The 17426-nt window shown below is 46.2% G+C and overlaps 1 protein-coding gene across 3 annotated transcripts in view; it reads left to right on the forward strand.

The window, feature by feature from the left end:
• The window catches only part of RARS1 (arginyl-tRNA synthetase 1), a 679371-nt gene that overhangs the window by 395870 nt on the left and 266075 nt on the right, over nt 1–17426 (forward strand). For all 3 annotated transcript variants that reach the window (XM_073589463.1, XM_073589464.1, XM_073589462.1), the window contains exons 7-8: nt 1206–1326; nt 3171–3300. In XM_073589463.1, coding sequence (XP_073445564.1) covers nt 1206–1326; nt 3171–3300 — 251 coding nt within the window. The remainder of the gene's footprint in view (nt 1–1205; nt 1327–3170; nt 3301–17426) is intronic.

Consider the following 17426-nt stretch of genomic DNA (forward strand, 5'->3'; position numbering starts at 1 on the left):
CCCTATTTGCATACTGGGGAAGCAGTGTGTGCGTATCAAGCCCCGCCCCTCATTATGATGTCACAACGGTTGCCATGGCAACGCTGATGTCATCATAGGTCGCAAGCCCCGCCGCCGCTCATTATGATGTCATAATGGTTGACTATGGGATGGAGGATGTGTGATGGATATATGGGCACTGGACTATGGGATGGAGGATTTGTATGACAGGTATATGGGCACGGGACTATGGGATGGCGGATATGTATTTGGGCACGGGACTATGGGATGGAGGATGTGTGATGGCTATATGGGCACTTGACTATGGGATGGAGGATATGTTTGACGGGTATATGGGCACGGGACTATGGGATGGCGGATATGTATATGGGCACGGGACTATGGGATGAAGGATGTGTGATGGGTATATGGGCATTGGACTATGGGATGGAGGATATGTATGATGGGTATATGGGCATGGGACTATGAGATGAAGGATGTGTGATGGGTATATGGGCCCTCGACTATGGGATGGCGAATATGTATGAATGGGTATATGGGCATGGGACTATGGGATGGAGAATATGTATGATGGGTATATGGGCATGCGACTATGGGATGGAGAATATGCATGATGGGTATATGTGCACTGGACTATGGGATGGAGAATATGCATGATGGGTATATGTGCACTGGACTATGGGATGGAGGACATGTATGATGGGTATATGGGCACGGGCCTATGGGATGGCGGATATGTATGAAGGGTATATGGGCACTCGACTATGGGATGGCGAATATGTATGATGGGTGTATGGGCATGGGACTATGGGATGGAGGATGTGTGATGGGTATATGGGCATGGGACTATGGGATGGAGGATGTGTGATGGGTATATGGGCACTCGACTATGGAATGGAGGATATGTATGATGGGTATATGGGCACGGGCCTATGGGATCGTGGATATGTATGATGGGTATATGGGCATGGGACTATGGGATGGAGGATAATTAGAATTTGCTATAGCTAACCACAGTTAGTTACTATGCCCGGGCAGCGCCGGGCTCTTCAGCTAGAATATATATATATATTACTATGCTGCACTCCGGTAGTAGACAACTCTAAGGTAGAAATCAAATGTTTATTTCAAAATGTTGTGTACAGATGTTTAGGAATGGAATGTTCTGTCTATAAATACAATTTGTGGGTTATAATCATTTACAGGCTAAACCACTTAGGAGATTGGGGCACTCAGTTTGGCATGTTGATTGCTCACCTTCAGGATAAATTCCCAAACTATCTATCCGTCTCGCCACCTATTGGCGATCTCCAAGCATTTTACAAGGTAAGCTTTTTTTTTATCTTTTTAAAACGTTATACTTATTCCATACTCTTTCAAATCATTGTGTGAAAGTGAAGACCCATTTTAATAATCTCCCAAATAGAAATTTTGAAGGTGTTTCCACACTATAAATCTTTAAAGATATTGTCCAGTTAAACAAAAATGTTGCTCTTAATAGTAAGATATACAACTTATTAATGTATTTCAGTTATGCAAGGCCTTGATCCTTAGATATCCTCTACGGTTTTGGGTCCCAGCAGGTCCATTTCTGTCTTGTACTTGTCATTTGTACTGTAAGTGACAGGCTTGCTGACTGGTTGGTTCATTTCAATGGATAATGCAGCCCTCTTTATTTTTAGCTGATGCAGAATGGTTGACTGCTTAGCTAATGAAGTATGCCAGTCCGCTGGCCTTCAGAGGGAGTTATTCTTTGCCAAGCGCAAATCATAAAGGACTTTCTGGGACCCAAAAACAAAGCAAATATATAAAGATCAGGAAATATGGATTTTAGTAAATATTTTGTTGTTGAAAAGCTTCATGCTTGATGTTACTCCATTATTTGCCTACATTGTATGCGCATGGGTTATGTTCGTGTCACACTTGCATTTGGAGAATGTGAGTTCCGACACAACTGGCTTAAAGTGAATCTGTCATTAGGATTGTGCTCAGTAACCTACAGACACTGTCAGGTAGTCGTCGTTATGCTGATTAAAATGATAGTTTGTTGATGAATTTGTACTTTTTTATATTTGTACTTTTCAGTTATGCTACAGCGGCGTAGCATGATATGATGTATAATATGCATATATTCATTTTACTTAGGCATATTCTTGGGGAAAAAAAATTACCTTAATCATAATGGTACCCGTGGCCGCGCCTGCACAATAGCATCTATTGCTTTCCAATTGATGCTACTGCGCAGTTGATGCCGCCTGTACCATTTTGCTAGAGAAAAAAATTTTAGGCTCCATCAAGATGGTGGCGCCTGTGCAATTGTATCACTGATAGATGATACAAGATAGTATCACTGCGTAGGCTCCGCCGCTGACATTTTGGTGGAGCCAAATTTTTTTCTATAGCAAAATGACAGTGGTGCCTGCACAGTAGCATGTATTGCATTCCGATAGATGCTACTGCTCAGGCGCCGCCAGCACCATCTTGATATAGCTGGGTTTTTTTCCTCTACCAAAATTGCACTGGAACGCGATGGATGCCACTGCGCATACACGGACGCCGATGCCATTTTGATTAAGATATTTTTTTCCCAACAAAACAAAATGCATAAATAAAATGAATATATACATATTATACATCATATCATGCTACAACACCTGCCTGATGAATGTGAATTGTTTTTTCAAGCCATATTATATTCAGTATGTAAAATACGGGGCAGGTCACTGAGGGATCAGTGTCCGGTCATTATTAAAATTATACATTTTTATAGCTCCATTTATTCCATGGCGCTTTACATGTGAAAGGGTTAAATATAGAGAAGTACAATAAACATGAGCAAAACAAGGCACACACAAGTACAAAAGGAGAGAGGACCCTGCCCGCGAGGGCTCACAGTCTACAGGATGGGTGAGGATACACTAGGAGAGCCATGCAGATGAATATGTAAGCACAGCACCACATAAAGACTCCCACCACAGCAAGCCCCGAAGCAAGAGAATCTCATTAACTAAAGAGTGAAAATAAAGATTAAACGACAATCACAAGACTGAGTTCATCAACCAAGGTATCATTTTAATCAGTATAACAACGCCAACCTGACACTGTCTCCAGGTTACTGAGCACAATTCTGATGACAGGTTCCCTTTAAATAAATGCATTTCATTTACTAGGAATCCAAAAAGAGGTTTGATGAAGACGAGGAGTTTAAGAAAAGGGCATATCAGTGTGTGGTGCAGCTGCAAAGCAAGACTCCTAATATCCTCAAGGCCTGGAACCTAATCTGTGATGTATCCAGAAAAGGTTGGACTACTCAATACAATGCATATACCAGTTCAGGTCATCAGTATTTTGGTCCCTAAGGTGCAGACATGGTTTAGAAAGGGATGTGCGGACTTGTTTTTATTGCCCTTTTTTAATTATTTCTACATTGTCTATAGTATTAAATACTTTATTTTTTTAGGACTTGATTAAGGATGAAAATAATATAGAATACTTGGGTTTATTAAACAACCATAATAATGATTACAGCACTTATGTGGATGTTGCACAAATAGGATCATATCTCATATAAATCTTGTAGAAACTTGACACTCAGGTGAATTGTTGTAAGAATATTTTATTGTGTGCAGGGAATCCAAAAATAGAGAAGATGTTTCGTCAAATCCCACCAAGGACATCATCTGCAAGGAGTTTTTATGTTCTCCCCGTGTTTGCATGGGTTTCCTCCGAGAGCTCCGGTTTCCTCCCACACTCCAAAGACATACTGATAGGGAATCTAGATTATTATCACTGTCTCACAATGTCTGTAAAGCTTTGCGGAATATGATAGCGCTATATAAGCAAAGCATAATAAATATAGAAATAGTACAGGCAATAATGAATGCTCTGGATATGCAGCATATGCTGCGGCAGTGGGGTCCCCACTCACTGCCACAGCACATGTTGATTATCCAGAATGTTCGTTATTGCCTTTATCCTTGTTCACAATGCAAACTGTCTGACTGATGAAGGTCATTACACTGTTTGACCAAGACCTCTTCTTTACAATAAAATTATCTTCTTAAAACAATTCACCTGAGTGCCAAGTTTTCTACTAGTACTATGAAGCCGTGTGCACATGCTGCGGATTCTTCTGCGATGTACAGTAGCATTATAACCTATGGAAAACGAAAACCGCAGTGCAGACGGTGCAGATTTTTCTGAGCGGTTTTGCTGTGGTTTTCAATCCGCAGAAAGAGAAATGACATGTCAACTCTTTCTGCGGATTCCGCTGCAGTTTGCCATCTGCTCCATTGCAAAACCGCAGGGTAATCCGCAGATAAACCGCAGGTCTTCTGACCCGCGGATTTACCTGCGGATTTTACTAAATCCGCGCAGACAAATCCGCAGAGCATTCTGCAGCATGTGCACACACCCTAACAAACTTGTCTCTAGAGCGTATTAACCTCTTTACAGCCTTGAGATTTTCCATTTTTTCACTTTTTTGCTCCCCTTCTTCACAGAGCCATAACTTTTTTATTTCTCAGTCAATATGACCATGTGAGGAATTGTTTTTTTTTTTTTTTTTATCCAATAAATTTTTATTGAATTTTTCAAAGACAGAAATGATTTTACAGAAAGAAAACCAAAGATCATATTATAGACAGACAAAAATGCAAACAACAATAACAATATCAGACAATGAGACCGTATGAAAAGGAAGGGAGGGGGGGGGGATCCGGTAAGACTCAAGAAATCCTAATCCGATCCGATGTATAGACTAAGTACTAAACTTTATGGGAGATGCCAAGGGGTGGGAAACCCAACCCGCCCAGTTCTTCATTACCCTGTCTCTGACCCCTGCATCTAGTGAAAGAAAGTACTCATGATGAAATGTTGAGTTAAGTCTGACCACCAACTCCGCGAGGGTAGGCGGGAGCGGGGCCTTCCATTTAGCAGCGAGGCTAATCCTAGCAGCCATCAATATATTCGAGACCAAGGGTACGAATTCTAGGGGAAGTGTTTCGATCCCAATGTTTAGAACTGCCAGTTGAGGAGATAGAGGGAAATCAATACCCGTCACAGATTTAAGTAAATTTGAGACAACTAACCAAAAGGGAGTCAAACTAGGACATTTCCACCACATGTGAGCCAAAGTACCTCTTCCTCCACACTGTCTCCAGCACAAAGGGGAGAAATTCTTTCCAAATTTAGATAAAGTAATCGGGGGATAGTACCATCTAAGATGAATCTTTTTTAGTGTCTCATGGTGGTTGAAACATTTAGATGCCCGCTGTATTGCTTTTATTCCCGCTCTCCACTCTTCATCCGAGGCGTGAAAAGATAAATCCTCCTCCCAACGCGACATATAAGTTGGTCTTATAGGAAATAAAAGGTTATTACAAGCTTTATATATAGCAGATAAGCCCTTGTACTGGTGAGGGTTGGATAGGAGAAATTTTTGAAAAGAAGAGGGGCATACAGGTAATAAAGGGAAGGAGAGGCGGTGTATTGATGATAATAAATGTTTCACTTGGAAGTGTTGGAAAACCGTTTTCTCTATACCAGAGAAGTTCGAGCATAATTTGGAAAAGGACGAGAAGGTACCCTCCCACAACAAATCTCCCAGTGAGTGGATACCAGCCTTCATCCAGGGAAGGAGATCAATATAGGGTATGTGAAAGGACAGGGCCTTGATATTTATCAGGCTCGGCGGCAGTGAGATCCAATCTCCCACCACTCGCCTCCAACCTATAAGGGTGGCCTGCATTGTAATTAGCGGAGGGGAATAAGGCGTCGGCCGAAGCGATTCTGCCTCTAGTAGGCACCGTAATGAGGACCCTTCGACAAAGCTCGATTCTATCTGTATCCAGCCCAAATTCTCAAGCGGGGTTGACCACCACTTTTTCACCGCTTCTAAAACAGCAGCCTTATAATACCCGGCTATGTAGGGAACTCCCATGCCACCTTCCGTATATGGAAGATACATAATTTTACCCGCTACTCTAGGTTTTTTATTAGCCCATATATATCGGTTAGTAATATTTTGGAGTTTAGTGAGGAATTTGGAAGGAATTACAATAGGGAGGGAACTTAAATAATAAAGAATTTTAGGGAGAAGAAACATTTTAAAGGCTTGGACTCGGGCTATCCACGAAAAACCATGTAAAGGGTGTCTAGAGATTTCGGAATTTAGAGCTGAGACCAAGTTTCCCATGTTAGTTGAGGCGATATATTTTGAGCGGGTAAGGGTTATACCTAAGTATGGAATTCCGTCATCCCACCATGTAAAGGGGAGTTCTGTTTTCAGTTTCTCTTGAAGCGGCGAAGGGACTGCTATGGGAAAAATAAGAGACTTAGTCGCATTAAGGTTATAAAAGGAAATTGCTGAGAAAAAGGACAGAGAAGTCATAACAGCCGGTAAAGATTTATGCAAGTCAGTACAAGTGATAATAATGTCATCTGCATATAAGCCAATCAAATGGTGGTGTGAACCTATATGATAACCTGAAATATTTTTGTTAGATCTTATGGACTCAGCCAGGGGTTCTATAGCCAAAGAAAATATAATCGGTGACAGGGGGCAACCCTGACGGGTTCCGTTAGTGATCTGGAAGGGGGAGGACAAAAAACCTGAAGATAGCACCCTAGCATTAGGGTTAGAGTATAACGACAGAATAGCCGACAATATTGGGCCATCAAAACCGAACTTTTTAAGGACAGAGCTAAGGTATCCCCAATGTACCCTGTCAAAAGCCTTCTCTGCGTCCAACGAGAGAAGCACACCGGGGACACCCATCTTTTCAGCCACATCAATAACGTCAATCATACGTCTAGTGCCATCTCCAGCCCTCCTACCGGCCACAAAACCCACCTGGTCTGGATGAACCAGGGACGGGGTAATTACATTCAATCTAGATGCCAATAATCTAGAAAAAATTTTTACATCACAGTTCAGTAATGAGATGGGACGATAATTTCCCGGGTCCTCTGTAGATTTACCTGGCTTGGGTATAGTGACAATGGTAGCCTGAAGGGAAATAGCAGAGACCGACCCAGACCTTTGCCACGAGGAGAAAGTACGGAGGAGGTACGGGGCAAGAACAGAAGAAAAACGTCTATAATAATCGTTAGGAAGTCCATCTGGACCTGGGGCGGAATGAAGTTTAGTAGTTTTTATAACCTGCTTTATTTCAGATAAAGAGAAAGGAGAGTTAAGGGCCTCAAGTTGGGTCTGCGACAATTTTGGGAGAGAGATGGAATCTAGATAGGTTTGGATATCTGTCTGTGATGGAAGCGGGGTATTCACATCTCCCTCTAAGTTATATAATTTAGAATAAAATTGTGCAAATACCTCAGCTATAGCGATGGGGTTACGTATAAGGGTTCCAGAATGATCTCGCAAGGCCTCAATATGAGCTAACCTTTCCCTCTTTTTGATACGTTTAGCAAGTAATGAACCCGCTCTGTCCCCCATTGCATAAAAAGAAGTTTTCATTTTCCTCAAATACTTCTCATGCTGATCTAATAGAAAGGACCTGAGTTGTGAACGGGTTAAGGCCAGTTGTTTAGAGACCAAAGGGGACGGGTTAAGCTTGTTAATGCGTTCCAACCGTTGCAAATCAGCCACTAAGGTCGCTCTAGTGTGCTCGCGCTCTCTTTTAAGTTGGGATGCTCTTTGTATAAAGAGGCCTCTAACAAAAGCCTTGTGGGCTTCCCATATAGTTTCATTAGAAACTGACTGATTATCATTGATAGAGAAGTATTCCGCCAGCTGCGCCTCCACATCCGTCCCCACCTCCTGCCTAGTTAAAAGAGCAGGATTTAGTTTCCATTGCCAGGGAGTCCGTGGCCGAAACCCCACAGATATTTCCAAACTGACAGGAGCATGGTCTGACCAGGAGATTGTTCCCACCTCCGCCGAAACACATGCTGGGAGAGTTCCGCTGTCAACTAGGAAGTAGTCAATTCTGGAGTAGGAGCTGTGTCTATGGGAAAAGAAGGAAAAATCCCTCTCTGTAGCATGTAAGTATCTCCAGACATCATGTAAATGTTTTTCCAAACAGAGAGAGCTCAGTTCACCTCGACCCACTTTTGAGCGCGGTGAACAGTCTAAAGCCCTTGAAGGGACAACATTAAAGTCACCACATATAATAACTCCGCCTCTAGCCTCCACCTCCACAACTTTTAACAATTCTCTCATAAATTTCACAGGGGAGAGGTTAGGGGCATACACATTAACAATAGAATATCCTGAACCATCTATAACACAATTCAGAATAATAAATCTCCCTCCCGGGTCCGCAATCTCATTGAGGAGTTGAAAAGGAGTATCCTTTTTAACAAAGATACAGACACCAGCCCTTTTTGAAGTATTATTGGCAAAGAAGGCCGTGGGATACATGAGACTACGGACCTGGTGGTTGTCCCCTTCGAGCATATGGGACTCCTGTATACACAATACATCTGCTTTATTCCGGCGAGCCTCCTCCCACAACATAGAGCGTTTAAACGGCGAGTTAAGCCCCCTGACATTTAAAGAAACAAGTTTCACTGTCATGTGTAAAAAAGGTTTCGAAACTGTGGAGAACACGTCTCACCAGACACACCCAGGGACGACAAAAAGGAATACACATCAAAATGAGGGAAACAAGTAAACAGACAATAAAAAGAATATCTATGTAAACGTAACAGGCAGTATGAATACTGCAATGGGGCAGATAAACAGCACCAGGAGAGGGAAAAAAAGGGAAAACCAGGTCCCTTTGAATACACCATTCTCCCACGCTGCATCAGGGAAAGAAAAGCCATCTGCAGACAGAGGCCACAAGAAGAATTTAAGGCTGTGTGCCACCTAGAGTAGTTTTAGTAAGGTCAACCTGCCGTCTCCCAGTCCGCTCTTACTCTTCTCGAAGGCTGTACTCGGCCAGGTTGTGGACTACCCCTCTTTGGGGAGACCAGTAGGTTCCAATCACAAAGTGCTTGTTCCAGCTTCTTAGGTGAGTGAAAAACGTATCTTGTCTCCATATGCACAAATCGGATCTTCACCGGAAAACCCCAGTTATAAGGAATGCTATTGTTATGCGAGGCTTAGGTCGAAGGAGGCTGACAAAACCCGGGCCCCTGCGGAGTCCCTCAAACTAGGGAAAACCCTGTCTGACCCTCAACCCAGGGTTTTTGCTAAAGGTGCAAATGCCTGAGCCTCCAGCCTCTCCTTATCTCCTGCTCAGCCCTAAGCTGAACCCTCCACCCTCCACCCAGTGAGATGTCAAACCACCAAAACCCACACAGTAATGACAGACAGGGAGAACTCAAACCACACCGCGCCGCAACCACACAGGACAATACTATAATGTGAACAGGGCAAAACAAAGCACAAATATAGGAAGGCGAAAAGGTAACAACGGATCATACGACACCAGATATGAATTTCTCTCTCCAACACCTCCACTCCAGACCGGAACCACTTGGCACAAAACACAAGCTATAATCGGCGACGCCCACAGGCCAGCACGACTATTTAAAGACCGTGGGCGTGACCAAACATCCCACCTGATTTCCAGCTAGATTAACCCCAGATAACCTGAGTAAAATCAAGCCGGCGCCACTGAGGCTATAGTGGACGGAGATGGAACTACCGCTGCCTGCCGGACGCTGTGGTGTGAACAGCGTCCGACATGACAGTACCCCGTCTTCTACGAGGGACCCCAGGGCCCTCAAGACACATAGGACCCGGCCTGTCCGGATGACGGCGGTGAAAGGAACTGACCAGCCGATACGCATGTATGTCCGAGGCTGGTACCCAAGACCTCTCCTCCGGACCATACCCCCGCCAGTGCACCAAATACTGAAGAGTACGGCGCAGTACTCGAGAGTCCACCACCTTGGAGACTTCAAACTCTAAATTACCATCCACCATGACTGGAGGTGGCATCGGCGTCATGTCCACAGAGCCTACCACCTTTTTCAATAAAGACCTGTGAAACACGTTGTGTATCTTGTATACCGCAGGAAGCTCCAACCGATAAGCAACCGGGTTTATGATGGCAGCAATCTTAGAAGGGCCAATAAACCTTGGACCCAATTTCAATGATGGAATTTTGAGTTTTATGTTTTTAGTAGCTAACCACACCCAATCACCCACACACAGGTCCGGACCTGGCACGCGTCTAGAGTCAGCCACACGTTTGTATCTTGCACTCATGCTCAGCAATCGCTGTTTCACACTCCTCCAGACCGATGATAGTTGAACTCCTAACCGGTCCTCCTCTGGGACGCCCCCAGAACCCCCCTGACGCAAGGTACAAAATTGAGGATGGTGCCCATAAACACAAAAGAACGGAGACTCTCCCGATGATTCTTGGCGGTGATTATTTAATGCGAACTCGGCCAAGGGAAGGAACGTCGACCACTCCTCTTGGTTGTCAGACACAAAACATCGCAAATACTGCTCCAGATTTTGGTTCATGCGCTCAGTTTGACCATTTGACTGCGGATGAAACGCCGACGAATGAGACAACTTGATCCCCAATCGTGAGCAAAAAGCTTTCCAAAACTTCGCCACAAACTGGGTACCCCTATCAGACACTATGTCCGACGGAACTCCGTGCAGTCTGACCACCTCCTGCACAAAGACCTGAGCCAACGTCTTCGCGTTGGGCAAGGAAGGCAACGACACAAAATGCGCCATCTTCGAAAATCGATCAACCACCACCAGGATGACCGTGTTCCCCGCCGAGGCAGGCAAGTCTGTGATAAAGTCCATGGAGATTTCTGTCCATGGCCTACTAGGTATCCCCAGAGGCTGTAGAGTGCCAGCAGGACGGGCTCTGGGCGACTTGGCCCTGGCGCACGTGATGCAAGCTGTCACGTAGGAAACCACATCCTGCCGGATTTTTGGCCACCAGAAGCGGCGCGATACCAGTTCCAAGGTGCCCCTAACCCCTGGATGACCGGCCAAGACAGAGTCGTGGTGTTCCCCCAACACTTGAAGACGAAGATGAAGGGGTACGAACGACTTATTAGCGGGAAGTCCTGGTGGTACCTCCTCCTGGGCCTCGGCAATCTCCGCCTCTACCTCAGTCGTGAGAGCCGAAACCACTACACCTTCCTGGAGGATGGGTACCGGCTCTTCCCGAGGTTCTCCCCCTGGAAAACACCTGGACAAGGCATCCGCCTTGGTGTTTTTCGCCCCAGGACGGTAAGTCACCAGAAAGTTAAAACAATGCCCAGCGAGCCTGCCTGGGAGACAGACGCTTGGCCGACTCCAGATAGAGCAGGTTTTTATGGTCGGTGATGACTGTGACTTGGTGGGCCGCCCCCTCCAAGAAGTGTCGCCATTCCTCAAAAGCCAATTTGATGGCCAACAACTCCCTGTTGCCGATGTCGTAATTCCGTTCGGCCGGCGACAGCTTCTTGGAGAAGTAGGCGCATGGACGCAAAGTGCTCAAGGACGAGCCCTGTGACATTACTGCCCCCACTCCCACCTCAGACGCATCGACCTCCACCGTAAAAGGTTTAGATACGTCCGGTTGCACCAGAATGGGGGCTGAAGCAAAACGGTTCTTCAGAAGCTCAAATGCACGCACCGCATCCTCAGACCAGATAGCGAGATTGGTACCTTTTTTCGTCATGTCCGTGAGCGGTTTGGCTATAGTAGAGAAATTCTTAATAAACTTCCTATAATAGTTGGCAAACCCAAGGAACCGCTGGAGCGCTTTTAGATTACCAGGCCGTTCCCATCGCAGCACCGCTTGCACCTTCGCGGCATCCATTTTAAACCCTGCGGCGGACACAATATATCCCAAAAAAGGCCACTCTTGAACAAAAAACACGCATTTTTCAAGCTTAGCATAGAGCTTATTCTCACGGAGCAGCTGTAACACCTGCCTGACATGCTCTAAATGAGTGTCCTGGTCGCTCGAATAAATAAGGATATCATCCAGGTACACAATCACAAATTTCCCCAGCACATGAGCAAATACATCATTTATGAAATGTTGGAACACAGCAGGTGCGGTTGTCAACCCAAATGGCATAACTAGGCTTTCAAAATGACCCTCAGGGGTATTAAATGCCGTCTTCCACTCATCCCCCCGACGGACCCTTATGAGGTTATATGCCCCCCTGAGGTCAAGTTTGGAAAACCACTTCGCACCAGCCACCTGGTTGAACAAATCAGGGATCAGAGGCATCGGGTAGGGATCACGGACCGAAATCTGGTTTAACTCCCGGAAATCCAGACACGGGCGTAACCCCCCATCTTTTTTCTTAATGAAGAAAAACCCCGCTGCTACAGGTGAGGATGAAGGCCGGATGTGCCCTTTACTTAAACTCTCCGCAATGTAGTCCTTAAGAGCTTGTCTCTCCGGACCAGAAATACTAAACATCCTCGCCTTTGGCAATTTAGCCCCGGGTTTTAACCTAATTTGACAGTCATAGGCTCGATGTGGAGGTAGTTCTGAACAACCCCTCTCAGAGAATACGTCCGCAAAATCCAGCAATGCCTCCGGAAGGCTGGACTTCACGGCGGACACACATGTGGCCAAGCAATTTTCCTGGCAGAAACTGCTCCACTGGACTATGTCCTGGGTTCTCCAGTCAATCACCGGGTTGTGCTTAGACAACCATGGGAAACCCAGGACTATTTGTGCTGGGAGATTATTGAGTACCTTACATGTAACCCACTCAGAATGTAGGACCCCAATGTGGAGTTTAACCTCAGCTACAAACTCAGTAATCTCCCCCTGTGGGAGGGGAGCGGCATTAATGGTAACCACGCGAATAGGATGAGGGAGTTTTTCGATCTTGAAACCTGCCATGCGTGCAAACTCCTCATCCATGAGATTGGTGGCTGAACCGCTATCCACAAACACTGATATTGGTAGCTCTCTGCCCGCAATAATAACCCTGGCAGGGAGCATACATTGAGATACCATCATGGAGGATATGCATACGCTCAGTTGGGCCTACTCCATACCCTCTGAGCTTACCAGTTTTCCGCCGGTGCGACTTTCTTTGGTAGCACAGGACAAGCATTTACATAATGATCTCTTTTACCACAGTAAAAACATGCTCCATGCTTCCTGAACCCAGGAACGCGACGCTGCACATGTGATACCCCAGCGATTTGCATAGGTTCCGTGGGCTCCTCTGCAGCAACCACACTGGCACCCCTGCGCCCCTTGACGCAAACGGCGATCAATACGGATAACCAAACTCATGGCAGATTCTAACGATGCAGGAGTCTCATACATCAGGATGGCCTGTTTAACTCTTTCTGAGACCCCATGAATAAACTGACTCCGCAGCGCTGGGTCGTTCCACTGTGTGTCTACTGCCCAACGGCGAAATTCTGAACAATAGTCTTCCGCCATACGTTCCCCCTGACGGAGGGCGCGGATTTTAGATTCTGCTAAAGCCAATCTGTCGGGGTCATCATAAATGAGCCCGAGTGCTGAAAAAACATTCTCAACCGAATGAAACGTAGCAGAGTCGGCTGGTAAGGAAAACGCCCATGCTTGGGGGTCCCCACTCAGTAATGATAACACCAGACCCACCAGCTGAGCCTCATTACCTGAGGAGACCGGGCGCATGCGAAAGTATAACTTGCAGGCCTCCCGAAAGATGACAAATTTGCTGCGTTCCCCAGAAAATCGTTCAGGCAGCGGAATCTTAGGCTCTGCACCTGCACCAGCAGAAGCCGCTTGTACATTAGCTACAACCAGGCCCTGCTGCTGAACTGCCCCCTTCAACTCGGTGACCTGTACGGACAGCGCCGCCAACTGGCGGTTTATGGAAGTCATGGAATCCATGGAAAAATGTTAGGCCGATTATAATGTTATGCGAGGCTTAGGTCGAAGGAGGCTGACAAAACCCGGGCCCCTGCGGAGTCCCTCAAACTAGGGAAAACCCTGTCTGACCCTCAACCCAGGGTTTTTGCTAAAGGTGCAAATGCCTGAGCCTCCAGCCTCTCCTTATCTCCTGCTCAGCCCTAAGCTGAACCGTCCACCCTCCACCCAGTGAGATGTCAAACCACCAAAACCCACACAGTAATGACAGACAGGGAGAACTCAAACCACACCGCGCCGCAACCACACAGGACAATACTATAATGTGAACAGGGCAAAACAAAGCACAAATATAGGAAGGCGAAAAGGTAACAACGGATCATACGACACCAGATATGAATTTCTCTCTCCAACACCTCCACTCCAGACCGGAACCACTTGGCACAAAACACAAGTTATAATCGGCGACGCCCACAGGCCAGCACGACTATTTAAAGACCGTGGGCGTGACCAAACATCCCACCTGATTTCCAGCTAGATTAACCCCAGATAACCTGAGTAAAATCAAGCCGGCGCCACTGAGGCTATAGTGGACGGAGATGGAACTACCGCTGCCTGCCGGACGCTGTGGTGTGAACAGCGTCCGACATGACAGCTATTTTCTCTTAACACCTTACACAGGGGCGCAAACTCTCTTCTTCTGGCTAAGGTCCCTGCCGAGAGATCCGGAAAAACAGCAATTTTTGAAAAGGGCTCCGGAAGGGTTCTCTGATCTCTCATTGCATGCATGAAATCTTCCTTTACCCTAAAAGAGTGGAGACAGGCAAGCACATCCCTGGGAAGAGATTGATTAATGTGGGAGGGTTTGGGCACCCGGTGAATCCTTTCTATTCCCAGGGGCCTGGATTGAGCATCAGGGAGAACCTCTTTGAGAAAGGCCGTAAAGTGATCAGACAGATCAGCCTCTTTAACAGTCTCAGGAATACCACGAAGTCTTATGTTACATCTGCAGGATCTGTCCTCCAAATCCCATAGTTTAAGTTGCTGAGTCGAAAAACGTTCCTCTAGGGCAGAGTAATCATCAGCCAGGACATTATGAGCAGTCGCATATTCCACCATTTTCTGCTCAATATGGTCTGTGCGGTCACCCAGGGAAACAATGTCCTGCCTAAGCTCCCCAATCATACCTTTCATATCGTCATGGAGAGCCTTTCAGAGGGAGGACAAGAGGCGCTGCATTGTGGCCTGGGTAAGAGGAATATCTTCTGTTTCCATCGCCACTGTCTCTCTGATGTCCCTAGAGGAGGGATGGGAGGATGCAGAGCCTGAGTGAGATGCCGGTGCCATCTTGGATTGCTGCAGCCCTTCCCTGCTGTAGAAATCTGTAAGCTTTTCCGGGTTACTGCGCAGTTTCGGGGGTCCTCGCGGCATGCTATGTGCTCCCTGGGTCCTCTAGTAGACAAAGGTGACAAAATCAGCCTGTTTGAGCCGCTTGAAGCCGAGTGGTAGCTCGTGTCTGCAGGAGCTCCCTGACTATGCAGCCTGCACCATGAGCTTCCAGGCCACGCCCCCCTGTGAGGAATTGTTTTTAATGGCGCGAGTTGTACTTTTGAACAACACCATTGATTTTACCATATAGTGTACAGGAAAATAGGAAAAAAATTCCAAGTGCGATGAAAATGTAAAAAAAAGTGTAATTACAGAAATTGCTAAATCTGACCTGCCATTATGATTCTCCAGGTCATTATGAGTTTGCAGGTACCATTGATGTATAGGTTCTTATCTATTTAAGTGGTGAAAAAAATAAAAAAAATAGTTAAAATAAATGGTGCCATTTTCTAAGACCCATAACGAGCTAACAGTTTTATTGACACCACTTGAGGATACATATGATGTTTTGATCGCCTGTTATTGCATTTTGGTCCAATTTTGTGGCAACCAAAAAATGTAATTCTGATGTATTGATTTTTTTCTTGCTATGCAGTTTACCAATTCGATTAATTCTTTTTAGATTTTGATAGATCAGGCGTTTCTGAACACCGCAATACCAAATATGCGTGGTTTTTTTTTTTTTTTTAATCATATCTTTTTTTTATTGGTAAGATGAATATATAACAAAATTACAAGCCATCCAATTAACCATAACATGTTTATAATTACATAATAAACCATCACAATATCGTTATCCATTAAATTTAACCCATTTCATTCCAGAGGTATTTTCGTTTTTTGCTCCCCTTCTTCCCAGAGCCATAACTTTTTTATTTTTCGGTCAATGTGGCCATGTGAGGGCTTGTTTTTTTGCGATTCGAGTTGTACTTTTGAACGACACCATTGGTTTTAACATATAGTGTACTGAAAAACGGGAAAAAAATCCAAGTGCGGTGAAATTTAACAAAAAGTGCAATTCCAGTTTTTGGGGTTTTTTCACCATGTTCGCTAAATGCTAAAACTGACTTGTCAATATGATTCTCCAGGTCATTACGTGTTCATAGACACCAAATATGTCTAGGTTCTTTCTTATTTAAGTGGTGAAAAAATATCCAAAGTTTGGTTAAAAAAAAAAAAATACCATTTCTCCTTGCCTCATTGGGGGACACAGAGACTGTGGGTGTGTGCTACTGCCGTCTGGAGGCCGACACTAAGTATACAAAAAAACAAGTTAGCTCCTCCTCCGCCGCATACACCCTCGCCCCGATAGCGGGCGGAAACCAGTTTTTGCTTAGTGTCTGATGGAGGCACACGCAGTCTGGGTCTCTCCAGACTATTTTTTTTTTTTTTAAACATTTTCTTGCTATGAAGAGGAGACTGGGGCGACGGACCCTATTGAAAGGGTCCGATCTCCCCCAAACATCAACGGGCGAGCACGCGCGAGTATTCCTCCGCGTATCCTTTCCCGCACCGAGGGACATCTCTGGGACTTTTCCCCAGACATCTATTTTTTCTTTTTTCTTTTAAAGAAGATATGACAGGGGCAGCGCATCCTATTGAAAGGATCCGATTTCCCCAAACCATCAACGGGCGACCACGTGCGAGTGTCCCTCCACGTTCCCTCTCCCGCGACGTGGGACAGTATGCCAGACTTAGCCCTGTCCACCCCTAGGTAGCGAAACCATGGGCTTGCACAGAGGCACAAGACTAGTCTGTGCGGCCCCACGGCTACGCCAATCGGATATTGCGTGGTGGCGGACGGTCCCTCTCCTCGCCCAGCCAAGGCGGACGGAGCTAGGGTGCCTGCACCGTCCGAAGATGCGGTTTACCTCAGGGTAAGCAGGGCTCCTGGGCAGCGGGAGGTTTTTTCCAGGCCAGGGCTGCAGCGTACTTTCCAGGGGCTGGAGCGGCTCCCCTCTCCTGCCTGCAGGCAGAGCAGGAGGGCTTCTTCGGCGCAACAGGCGTGTTCCCCTTCTCCCTTGCCACGGCATTCGGAGGGCTCAGGTTTAGCCCCCGGCTTCGGCCTAGACCGCGGGGAAGGCCCGCCCCCCGGTGCGGTGGGCGGGCAGTGCCGAAATTTAGCCCGCGGCTTGCGGCCTAGGCAGCGGGGAAGGCCCGCCCCCCGGTGCGGCGGGGGGCAGGGCCGAAATTTGGGCCGCGGCGTTGGCCTAGGACGCAGCGTGACGTCGGGTCCAGCGCCCGCCCCCCAACGACGTCAGATCCAGC

Source organism: Dendrobates tinctorius, unplaced genomic scaffold (genome assembly GCF_039654945.1).
Source record: "Dendrobates tinctorius isolate UK_male_01 unplaced genomic scaffold, ASM3965494v1 ptg000108l, whole genome shotgun sequence".
Lineage (NCBI taxonomy): Eukaryota > Metazoa > Chordata > Amphibia > Anura > Dendrobatidae > Dendrobates > Dendrobates tinctorius.